Source organism: Protomyctophum bolini (assembly GCF_963924005.1).
Source record: "Protomyctophum bolini genome assembly, chromosome: 18".
Lineage (NCBI taxonomy): Eukaryota > Metazoa > Chordata > Actinopteri > Myctophiformes > Myctophidae > Protomyctophum > Protomyctophum bolini.
Window position 1 is genome coordinate 20960156 of NC_137879.1, and position 13317 is coordinate 20973472.

The 13317-nt window shown below is 44.8% G+C and overlaps 1 protein-coding gene across 1 annotated transcript; it reads left to right on the forward strand.

The window, feature by feature from the left end:
* Positions 1-697: 697 nt before the first annotated feature.
* Positions 698-12288, forward strand: LOC308333577 (uncharacterized protein; the record flags this gene model as incomplete). The annotated part of the gene is made up of 7 exons (XM_080790036.1): positions 698-811; positions 3415-3607; positions 9206-9331; positions 9465-9588; positions 10733-11438; positions 11721-11835; positions 12047-12288. 7 exons carry the CDS (start codon positions 698-700, stop codon positions 12286-12288), a joined length of 1620 nt encoding a protein of 539 aa, XP_080646162.1.
* Between the last annotated feature and the right edge of the window lie 1029 nt (positions 12289-13317).

Below are 13317 nucleotides of genomic sequence, written 5' to 3' on the forward strand. Positions count from 1 at the left end.
TGCCTTCCACACCTCATTAATTGCAAGTCCCCTGTTTATGTTGGTATTTATTTTATAAGCTGGGCAAATTAACGTTCTCACAGGTGTCAGATAATCAGCTAAATCCTCATTTCAGCCTTAACCACATGGACCCTAGGCCAGGACATGTCATACTAGGCAAACATTTGGTAACATAGGGTTTAAGTGGTTAAACCATGCAATATTTCTTTATTGGTCAATCAGTTTTACCGCATCCAAACAAATGCAGGAATGAAACTGGGCTTGGTTGAAGATAATTATGTACCATCACAGCCATGACAATGTCAGAGTAGGTGTGCAAGTGGTCATAGAGAAGCATAGGTTCATTTAACATTTTTGACCTCCGTTTTTGTGTTTGCAAGAACCACAAAGATAGAGGGAATTTTAAGGTGTGATTATATTTGGCCAACTACATTAGCTACTGGTGTTTGATTCCTCCACCCTGCCTGGGTAGCTCAGTCAGTCACTCGTCTTTGGACCACAAGGTCAAAGTACCGCCAACTCAGCCACCGGCTTGGCCGGGCACTGCAACAAAAACAATTGCGTGTTCACAGATAGGAAGCCAGCAGGGGAGGGCCATCTCTGTTGCTGCACTAGTGACTCCAAAGGTTGGTCAGGGGCCAGGGCACCTGTTCAGCATGGAGAGCAACTCGGAGGCAAAGTATATTCCTATGTACGCATGCATAACCTCCTCCTGGTGGGCAACTCCTCCTCACTGTCCGGTGAAAAGAAGTGTAAGCAGACACGTGGTTGTCAACACCCTCCCCAGACCAACAGTTACAGGAACTATGGCGTAACAGTTAAATTGGGGATAAAATTATGAAAGCATTAAAGATACAGCCATGCAGTGAAACACGAGGAACGAGTCCAATAGCAGAATTGGACTCTGTCACTTACTTAATCAAAATAAAACGAATCAATGAAAAATAACTGGATTGCTTATTTCTCAAATTGAGTTTCTGTTTCATGTTTTCTCTATCGGGTTACTGACTATGCTTTGTAGTCTGTATATTATGGTAAATGGGCATAAATGTGTTCTGGTAGCCCTGTCTGAGCAAGGTCAACTTCTCACGGAGTTGATGAGGGTGAATTTGATATGCAGGGGTCTAAATTAGACTTTAGACACTATGCATTATGCAGTCGATCTGTTTCTTATCTGTTTAAACTGTTACCAAGGGCAATCCTGACTCATTGCATTTTTTGGACCAAAATATCATCAGTGCCACGCAACTGGAGCAGGGAGCCCTGAATACCGAGCGGCTTTAGGTAGAGAGTGACAGGATCTGGGCAGCGACGGACAGTCGGAGGAGTCGTTGGGTGGAGGAGGGAGTCCCCTGGGCCTCTCATAGGAGAGATGGGGGTCAGGGGTGGAGGTGTGAAGTAGTGAGCTGGGGTGAGGTTGGTGGAGAGTCCGAGTGGCTAAGTCTGGATTTATGGGCTCGCTGGACAGATCCTTTTCAATGTGCTAAAAGGGAGATGCCAACACACTGGTCCTCAATGAGTCCCCAAATGATCATATCCATTCCACCCCCCCCCCCCCCCCCATAGTCACCCGTGGGCCGTAGCATGATGCAATGGACTAGCCCTGCTTCATACAAGAACATAGCTTACGGTATAACAAAACTAAGCCTGTGAATAATACACGTATATACACTCAATGGCAACCACTGGAATCTCTTCCAAGGCCTCTGTGTAAAAGGTATTAGCAGGAGAAGCCTGTCTGTCCTGTCTCCTGTTTCTGAAGCTTTAGGAGGCTTTAATATACCCAGTGGGTGGAGCACTGGTCTATAGCACAAGCTTACCCATAAACGTATGCATTTCTGTATGACACACACAGACCCGTATGTAACCTCATCACAGTTAAGATTAGCTGCAAAGACTGCGCATGTTCTTATCAGATCATACCGTAGTATAGTTGTGTGTGCATGTGTGTGTGTGTGTGAGAGAGAGTGAGAGCTCTGTCAGCGTGGGCACAAACTCTGCTCCGCCATTAACACTTTAAACCGGTCGAGGCGTTCCCCAGCTGTCTCATCGTGCATGTGTGCGTGTATGTCTGTGTGTATGTGCGTGTGTAGTAGCAGGTCAGAGGTCATAGTCTTGCTTTTCAACACTTCTCCCACAGGCCTCGGTTGCCTGAAATTGCCAGGAGATTTTTCCTTGCCTGCGAGTGTTAGTTTTATGTTGTTGCTGAAATATCATTTCACTTCGCTTAGCTGCTCTCATGGTTTTATTACTGTCCTCGATGAGGTAAGCATTCATGTACATACGCACGCAGTCAGTCATCGGCCAGCCTTGAAATGGCACACACAAACAAGTGGTTCCACATATGAAGACATTCTTGTTTGTACGACCTATCCCATCCCATGATCATTTTCTATACTTTCCATGTTCTTCTTTTAATGTGTCTTACATATGTTTGTTTGTTTTGAGCAGATGTTGTTTTTATAGATTTGAAAACTTTAAATGAGACATTCTGCATGAGTACTTTTACTTTTGGGACTTACATTTTGATATCAATACTTTTTTTTTTTGTATTTTGTAGACTAGCTGATATATGTATATATAATTGCACTACTGAGCTAATAACTCCCTCCCAAAAAAACTATATAGCCTACAGAATATAAATGGCTGAATAAAGTAGCAACCAGAGATATACAGAACATTTCTGCAGCTGAAGGATGAAGAAGTTTAATAGCAACAAAAGTATATACATAATACATAGTGCAAATACAAATGTGGACAAATTGTTGAATGAGGATTAAGTGGTTAAGGTCTCAATGTGTATGACAACATTTCATAATATATTTTTTCTATCACACATCCATGTCCATAGAAGTACTCAGTGAGGCCATCTGGTGGTACATTACTGCAATTACACACAGTGAGTAAGAGGTTATGGTTGGAGAGACTTAATACTACCATTATTATTATTGATTGACAATTTTAGGCCTGAAACAACAGAGATTCTTACTACGGCACAGTTGAGAAGCACAAGTTAAACTAGTAATCTGGTGTCAGTGAGGTCAGATGTCGATTTGCTGGCCGGCTCCACATATGCAGATGTACAGTAGGTGATGATCCAGTTTTCTCCATGTATGGCTATCCAGGGTTTGATGAGGTCAGTGACAGTGTCGTGACAGTGTCTTCATATATGGAGATCCAGGTGATGATAGTCAGCTCCGCATATGGAGATCCATGTGTTGTACCAACTTGATTCATTTGCAAGTCTGAGTCGCGTCACGGCAACCACAGGGTATCGTTCTACAGTAAGTGGAACGACACGCTGGACTAAAAAAAAAAAATCACTGCCCTTCTCACAGGCCTTCGCAAGGAGGGGTCACGCATGCGGATTGGAATTTGCTCATGTAACGATCCCACCACATGCTCCACACACAGGAACAGGCCAGCTTCAAGGACACTCTGGTGCTAGTCAGCACACACCAGGCTGAGGAAAGCATCAACCGAGCAAAACTTGCCACATTGCACACGCCAAAGGTCAGGCTACAGGCAGTCAACACGGGTCCTGGGGCACAGTCAGTCAAGCCAGATGATGCTCTGGGCATGGCCTACATCTTACACGTGGCCAAGGGTGCACGAGATGCTCAGCCAAAATCTTTCGTTGGATGCTTACTTGGAGCGTGTCACTCACGAGGCGTGATGTCACGAGGCATTCCCATATATAGGCTTAATATTGATGACATCAGGGATCTCCATATATGGGTATAATAGGGATTGTAGGCGTGACGTCACGAGGCGTCACAAGGCGTAATGGACTGGCAACCATAATATGGAGGCGTGACCCGACCGAACGACTGACGGGTTTTGCAAGTTTTCATAGTAATCATAGCAAGCCGCAATTGTGGGATAAAACATTTTTAAAAGAAACAGAAGGAGAAGGTCTGCACACCGTCTCTCAAAATAATTTATTACCATGAGCGGCCGAAACATTGTAATTTTTAGGCCGAAACATTTTTTTGGGAGCATTGAAGATGGTGTGCAGACCTTCTTCTTCTGTTCAGTTTATCTCATTTGATCGAGCACCTGTCGAAATGTTTGGATGTACCTCTTGACCGGTATAAAACTCTTATGTGGCACCGATTAAGGTCTTAGCGAAGGAGCCACATAAAGTGTCTGTGTGTGTGCTTACATTGTAACAGTCATTATCATAACCACCTTCTGTATGTGTGTTCATTTTCACATGTTGGTGTCTTGTTCTGCCAGCCCAGTGTCTGTGTTGATGTAAACAGGTTATTTATTTCCTTGGTGGAGTTTAAATGCACTCTATACGGTGATAGATGGACCATTGAGTTGTCCTCAGCAGGAACCGTGCTCCTGTTGCACAACTATATAAGTAAAGATAGGCTGACCTCGGTTGGCTTACTTGCCCAAACACTTACTGGTTGCCCCCCGACCCCAATCTCACCATACCACTTTCCTACTGTCTGCCTCTCTCTGTCTCTCTCTCTCAAACTCACTGTTTTGTACTCTCTCTGGCCTCCTCTTTTGTCATACACGCGCACACACATAATATGCGCATACACACAAACACATGCATGGACACATGAGAACATGTTGTCTGCTATGGCAGCACCATGGGCTCCTGGCCCAGGGCCAGGACTTGGGAAAGGCAGGTGTTCTGCTGTCAACAGAGGTTCAGAATACACATCGAGCCCTTTGAGATGGATCAAATTTTTATGTCATCGTATTAAAGGCACTGTCAGCAAAACACTTTAAAGAGCCTGTAAGCTTTTTCTAAGAGAAATGTCTTTGCACCTCAGAAAGAGGAATGAGGGGAATGTCTACCCTAGTTAAATGAATACTCAGGATTTTACAGTGACCTTGCCACCGTGCTACACGGAGCGAGAAAGATACGATCATATGACACATTAATCTGCTACAGTTTGACAATTCATTCGTGATTAGGGTTTAATGTGACACTCATAACGTAAAGCTCACGCCTAGGCTTTTAGAGTCCATTAGAGAAAAGTTTTTTATAGCAAGGCTTACCGCACAGCATATTAATCTGTTATCAATTATCTGTTCATCTGTGTTCAGCATTGCCTTGTCTTGGAACTCACTGGGTGGGGTGTTTATTATAAGTGTGCGTTTGTGTGTGTGTGTGTGTGTGTGTGTGTGTGTGTGTGTGTGTGTGTGTGTGTGGGGGGGGGGGGGGGGGGGGGGGGGGGGTATAAGATAATTATGATAAATAAGGAATAATTGGCTTTAATTGTCAGTAATTAGCCTATGAGTAGCTGTCACTCTTTTTACATTGTGGACGTCTTGTTTGGAGTGAAACGCATCACATGATGACGACACATGCGGGCTGGGGCATCGACTTTTATTGCTGTCTGAGCTACACACCCAACACAAATATGTACACAACAGTGACATAATTTACTGTGTCTGCTTTCACCCTCTGCTCCTCCTCCTATCCAAACGGGATGCCCCAGGACCTGAAGGAGCCATGAGCACTCTGTCCAAATAAAGGCTATGGATAGCAGAGCTAGTTCTCGGTGTCATTTTCACACACATACTGATAGATAGGAGTAGCACATCCGAAACCAATAAAGGGCAGGTGCTGCGCCAAAAGTGACCCAATCACAAAACCAACAAACACAACTAAATAAGAGCATGCACACTACAGGGCTCCAATGTCCACTTCTATTATAGCATGAGCGAGGTTGCACTGAAGCAGCTAAGTGGCCGACACTGCAGCCTTGCAGTGAAACAAGCTTTCTTGTTTCTTTCTCTCGCTCGCGCGTGCGTGCACACACACGCGCACACACACACACACACACACAAGGCGCACGCGCGCGCACACACACACACACACACACACACACACACACACACACACACACACACACACACACACACACACACACACACACACACACACACACACACACACACACACACACACACACACACACACACACACACACACACACACACACACACACACACACACACACACACACACACACACACACACACACACACACACACACACACACACACACACACACACACACACACACACACACACACACACACACACACACACACACACACACACACATACATAATACCCAGGGTGATGCAGTGCCCCACCACAGGGCCTCCATGTGTTGCTGCCTAGCTCTGGGGTGTCTGTGTGTTTGGCATGCTCAGAATAATCCCCACTGCTCTCCAATTACCCCTCCTCTCACAGATTGTTGGTGTCACTTGCTTGTCTGCCAGCTGCATATGATGATTGCAGTGTAAAAGGATAGTTCAGCCGTTCTTTTGGCATGGCGGTGTGGGCGTTACAACTCAATTGGAGCAATGTGGAACAGCTAGCCAAACCTAATTAATAAAAAAAATAAGTAGTCCGTCACTTCTGCTTGACTTGTTCTTCTCTCTCTCTCTCTCTCTCTCTCCTCACTGTCTTCACTCTGTCTCTTTTTCTCTTGCACATTGCACCGTATATTTCTCTTTTTATTTATTTTTCACATTGCCTCTCTCTCCACAGATATGTTCGCATTGGGTTTCTACTTTCTATACAAGTACAAGTTTCTCTGCATGTTGCAATGTTCTATCTATGGAACTGATGGATTTGTCTAGGTTGTCATCGTAAGTATAGGTTGGAGACACGAGGACTGCATGTTGCCCCACTTGCCTGGGTGCTTGCTAACTGGCTGACCGGCCTCACATGTGCTGTAAAAGCTCACAGCACATTGATTGGTTGACCGGATGACTGGCTTGGACAGATGATTGGCTGTCTTGACGACCGGTTTGTTAAGTGTCGGGAATCTGAGATTACCATCCCACAGTAGAGGGGCGTATAGCAACATGGCACCAACGTGGAAAGTACTGCCCTGCTCCAGTTAGAAGAATCAACTGAAAATGCATGTGTGAGTGTAATGCTCCCTTGTGAAAAAGAGGCGCAACTTGTTTGACATGGCTGTTTCAGCTACCAACCAAGTGTCCAAGTCAAATGAGGTGAAACCAAAACAGGCTCACGCATTCAGTATCCCGCGGTTGGATATAGAGGTTGTTGAGATATCAAATGAGGAGAACCAGACTAGCCTCATCGTCATCGATCACAACCAAAATGTGTAATTGAACATAACAGCCTCAGATTTCTTTTCAGCAAGCGAGGGCTTACAACTCAGCGGCTATACTGTGTGTTACATAATGTGTGTTCCTAAGTAATGTTAAGGTCAGTGGAAAACGACTCTCCAAGCGGTGTACAGAGTACTGTGTGCCTGTGTCTTGCCTGACCTGACAAGATTCCCTGAGTGCAGGGTTAGATGACATGATAAATTATTGGGAAGAGGAGAGATCTAAGGTGAAAGGGCAGGCAGAGAATGTTGTGGGAAATGAAGAGAAACAGCGATCAGCAACATTAAACAGGAAGGTAAATATTTCAACTAAATTGAGGCGTTGAAGGGAAGCGAGGGGGGAAATGCAATTACCCTCGTCCTCAGGAATGGATGCACCATCTGTCCATCTCTCCGCCTCTTCCTCCACTTCTTTCCCCCTTTTCTCCATCTTTTCCCTTCTTTCTCCTTTTTTCTCTCCCACTTTTGAAGCAAGAGATGGACTAAATGGTAACATAACATTGTTTCTTCCTGGGAACAATATCCTGACGCTGTCTGAGTGTATGAAGCAGAACTCCAGCATCAGTGATTTTGTTGCCAGGGGGAGAGCAATAACGACTGGAACTTCCTTTCCATAAGGTTTTGTTTTGTTTAGGTTTTGTTTTTATAATTGAATATCCATATCTATATGGTGTTGAGGTTCGGGAACCCAGCATTGCTTAGGTTATTGCGTGGGATAAATAGGTTCGGTCAACCTGTCTCTCCCACCCCCCCTCCCTCTCTGTCTCTCTCTCTTGCGCAAGCACAGATCTGATTTTGAATATGTTTATGTTTAGTTTATTTTTTTGCTTGTTTCCGTTTAGCTATTTTTTATATTCCTTTTAAGTTTTTCTTTGTGATTTCAAAGAAATTGCAAACAACTCTAGTAGAATCCGCCATGGACTTGGCATAGTTTCAAACTCTATGGAACACCATTCTAACAAAAGAGATTCCCTCATTTTGTGTTTTGATGATGGTAGTGGGAAGCACTGACTAATACATCAATCTAAATTTTCCACAGTTGTTCAGTTGGGTTGAGCTCTGGTGACTTGCTGGCCATTTAGGTATTATGATTGTCATGTAATTTTCAAATGTCACTGTGGTTCCACTCATTGCCACCAGATGTCTCTGATGCCCACTCACTAGAGTCCCTAATCAGAGTCCCTAATCAGGGCCCATAAATAAGTCACTCCTCAGTCCTCATCTTCCTTTTCTTTTTTTAAATATATATTGTATGTTATACTTTGTTTCAGATGCAGGGAGACAGGAAACCAAAGACAGACAGAGAGAGGAGAGATGTCCAGGCTCACAATGTCTACACTCGAACCCATGTCCTCTGACTCAAAGAGCTGCCTAATAGCCACCACCCACAAACGCACTCATCTGTCATTTCAACTTCTCTTAACTTACCAGAGAGGAGTCTGAGGAGTGAGGACGTAACCCCAGAGGTTTCCAAAATCATAGATGCATATGTATTGTGGCTTAGTGGTTTGAGTGAGCGACACAGTAGATAATGTACAGTCCCTCACTGCAGTCTTGTGCTCTGTCACTGTGTACTATATTAACAAGATGCAGCAGAATCCTAAGTGTTCTGTGCTCTGTGTAACAGACGGGTCCTTTAGGGCTAAGGATATTACTGTCTCTAGTGACTGTGTTAGCCTGCCCGTCGTCCAGATCCAGTTTTACATAAGGGTAGATACTGCATTGATCTCTCTCCATCTCTCCCTCCCCCTCTGCTCTTCCTCACTGCTCTGCTGCAGAGGTCAAACCGTTCAGTGGGAGGAGGGGGGGGTTCTGCAGTCTATGCGAGCGCCCTTCATCCCTCCTCCATCCTCACATACATCCTTTCTCCACCACTCTCCCTCCTTTTTGCTCTCTCCTCTTCGCCCCCTGTCCCTCCCTCCCTAGCTTTGCCTCTGCAGAACTGCTGCCTCCGTTTCCCCTTTCTCTTTTAATTTCATATTTTAGTCTCTCTATCCCATCTAAGCTCTCCTCTCTGCTCTCTCTCTCTCTCCCTCTGCAAGTTCCAACTCCCCCACTCTCCCTCTTTTCTCCGCATACAGTATACCTATACGTCCTGTCGCTCCTTCAGCAGCATCGCCCCATCACCGCATTGCCAGCGTTCCCTCCACCAACGGTGTGTCGCGGACAGAACACATGTGGCATGAATGGGGCTCACAGGACAGAAGGTAAGGACACGCACAGACATGGGCCGACGTCACAACATTTGACACGGGTGACGGAGGGACAAGACGTGGCAACAACAGGATAGTGGACGTTATGTTTTATGTTGTGTTTGCTATGGTGTGTTTGTTTTAACAGAGCTGAAATGCCTCAGGGGCAGAGCCAGCCTGGTCATCACGTTGGACGGACTCCAGAATTATTGGCCGTTAAAAAGGGGGCGTGGCTTCGGTGGTGACAGGAGGAACCGTCACGGCAGGAAAAAGTATGGGGGGTCAGGGATGTCGGGGGGGGGGGGGGTCACGATACGCTCAGGTATCGTGCATGCATAGTTGCATAGTTTGAGTACATTTGGACCCTTAGGTCTAACACTGAAGAATTGACTCTGTCTACTGCAGAGATGTGTATTGTCTGTTACTTGTGATGTGATTGTTTATTTATTTTAAGGAATATTATATCTATTTGCGCAAAGGCTGTGAGGAGGGGGTCTACTCTGTACACAGTCAAATCTCTGTGTGTTCCTTTAGGGGTCCATTTCAGAGTTAAATTGACAGTGGATTTTTACAGTGTGTATGGTTTGTCATAGGAGGGGGGGGGCCTCAGCCTATGCACCTGTTACCCAGTCTGACGTTAATCTGGTTGATAATGGAGGTGGATTAGAGCCCTGTTGGGCCTAACGCACATAGTGTGTGGGTGTGTGCATGCATTTCCAATGTCATTTCCGAATCAGAGAGAGTAAATTAAGTGAGATTAACACCCAAGATTTTACTGTGTTTATATTTGTGTGACAAAAAGCTCCTTCAATCTGTTTTTGCATGTGTGTGTGTGTGTGTGTGTGTGTGTGTGTGTGTGTGCGCACGCACGCGCGCAAGGAGGGGAAAGGGGGTAGGTGTGTGTGTGTACGTCACACTGCCTGTGAGTCAGCTCCTCTCTTCCTTTCCTGAGTCACTCGTTCAGCGGTTGCTAGGATACTGCAGAGCGCTAAAAGTTTCCTATTGCGTCTATGCCTGCCAGGACGGAGGGGCTTTCATATTTATTCAGGCTCACCAGTAAGTGGCCAATAGAAAATAATGTATGTTTGTGTACTGTATGTGTGCGCACATCTGTGTGTGTGTGTGTGTGTGTGTGTGTGTGTGTGTGTGTGTGTGTGTGTGTGTGTGTGTGTGTGCAGTAGCAGACAAATCCGGTGTGATCCATAAAAATACCCCAAAGAGAAAAATAGAAAAGCAAACCCAAGTGGGAGAACAAGCCCCCCCACTCCCGAACATCCCAAATTAGACATCATGGTAAATGGTACATTTATATAGCGCTTTTATCCAAAGCGCTTTAGTTTACATAGATTTACCCATACTGTGTTTTAATAGTCACACTTTCTTTTCTTTTTTTACATTCCCTAATCCCTCCTACAGGGATGAAGAACTCAAGGTGTGGATCTCTTCAGTTCAGCGGACCAAAGCTGACAAGGAGCCCTACCCTCTCATGTACCTGTGTATCCTGGATCAAAGACAGACCACCACCCCTGGGTCATGGACGAATACCTGCCAACCGCAACCAACCTTTTTGCAACCACCATTCCCCTGCATTGTGCCCGGTCAACATGATTGTCTTGTGGAGCAAACTATGTACCACCCAACCATCATTTCTTTTGCCTCTTTTACAAATACCTTTGTCCGTTGGAGCCTGAAAAAGGCAACGTGGACAAGAAGACTGGGACAAACGAACTGGGACCTGTTCAGATGGATCAATGAAGATCTAAGGGCAGCAACCCAATCTAATATGGTTACAACAAATCACCCTATGGCACTTATAGTTCTTTATAGTAGGGAGCATGACACACCGACAAATGGGATTCTTTGTTACCACAGTGATGAATCTAGTGATTTAAGACAATCTACTCCCCATGGGTGCAACAACCTCAACGTGGACGGGTCTGGTAAAGAACAGCGGGACACCGCCACCACAGACATCATCAGAACACGCAAACCTAAAGGCCTTCTGAAACCTCAACGTAGGCACAGTGTTCCATTTGAATCAACAAGAGGAGGGGACACAAAGGCATTCAAGAGAAAGAGTGTGTCCTTTGTCGATGATGTCACTGTCTTCTTATTTGATCAGGTAATGGACTCCAGTGGGCGACGCTAATAATGCCTCTGCTTTTTAGACAGTAATCACTGGTGGGGAATGGGGGGCATGTGTTAGTCCGACGTCCCGTTAGTCCGACATACGTGGCCGGTTAAGACTTAGTAATTAGGATTATTTTGGACCGACTAAAGCTACACACCCGTGGGGAATAATACGATTTATCCGTGCGTCTGGTCAGACTTCATCCCCGGTTCCTGTGTGTATCGGTCTTAGCCATGGTTGACGAGCAAACTAACTAGGTGCATTTCTTCTTAGGAAAGGCCCACCATGGAGCTGCATAGCCGCTCTTCAGATCTACATAAACAGTCTCCTGATGAATGTTCTCTACCATGCAGCTATCCCTATGACATACCAGATCTCTACTTAGACGGTTGTACCATGACATTATTCTTTACATAAGAAATGTTGCCATATACAGTATGACACACAGATTGCTAAAGGATATCAGAGTGTTTACTTACAATTGGCATTATATTATTGATTAATATACAATCTACAGTGACATGAAATAACATCTTGTACAATCCAGTTATCAACCATCTGTTGACAAGTTGTTACTATTTGTGTTTGGTTTCCTGCAGGTTTAGAGTGGGAGGATGACTTTTCAGCCTTAAACTGGACCCCCAGAAACAAGAACTGCCACGAGTATATCGCAGCCCCTGCCCCCGGTGCATTCCCTGTGTGTCACTCAAAACATGCCATAACCGCAGCCCTGCCAACCCAGAGCTGGATGATTGGCGATGTGTCCAGATCACATCGTTTACTACGGTCCCAGACCTGCCTCTTCCTCACACACGTCACTGAGGCTGATTTGGAGCCATGAGAATCAAGGGTCAGCACACACACGCACACGCACACGCACACACGCACACACACACACACACACACATAGATTGATGAATTTGGCACATTGGAAACAAATAGCAGAATTTATGTTCTTATCACAGGTTCTAAATCACCTACGGCAGCGTATGTCAACCCTCACTGTCTCATATGGCTCAGTGTGACATCCACACTTGTTTTTCTATCTGCCAGCCAGCCTTGGGCTCATGGAAAAACTGACTAATCTTGTGTCCCCCACACCACTTGTTTCCTCCGCTTATCTCCCCTCCTCCCTCCTTTTTTATGATGAGTCAAGGTTTTAATGGTGCCCCAGCAAATGGATATAAAGCACCTGCCGTTCATGACATCACATGGGTGTGTGGCGGCCGCGGCACATTCGTTGTTCAGCGCCTTAAGATGGATCACTGGTACATTGGATAATAGTGCACTGTAAAATCCTCTGTGCATATCCTCAGTATAAACCACTGAGTCATTTTTAGCTATAAACTGAACATCATCAATCCCTGACAGGGAATTGGCTCAACATCATAACATAATAATTCTGGAATTAGGTTAATCGTGAGATAAGAATAGATCAGTGGTTCTCTATCTTTTTGGAGCTCAGGGCCACTAACATATTTCAGTTACATAATTACTGATAAGGGCTTGATATAATTTGTAATTTGTACTACACAAATAATTTCAAGCTTATTTAAACTTAAATACATTTAACAAAGGTATTTTATTAATTTCAAAACATTTCACCATGGACCACCTGCAGATGTAATTATACCATGGATCATACCATTATACCATGGAGTATAGACCGTGGACTATAGGTTGAGAAACAGTGAGATGTGTTACTAATGAACTAATCTTAGCCCATTCCCCACCCAACACAACAGATAGATAGATAGATAGATAGATAGATAGATAGATAGATAGATAGATAGATAGATAGATAGATAGATAGATAGATAGATAGATAGATAGATAGATAGATAGATAGATAGATAGATAGATAGATAGA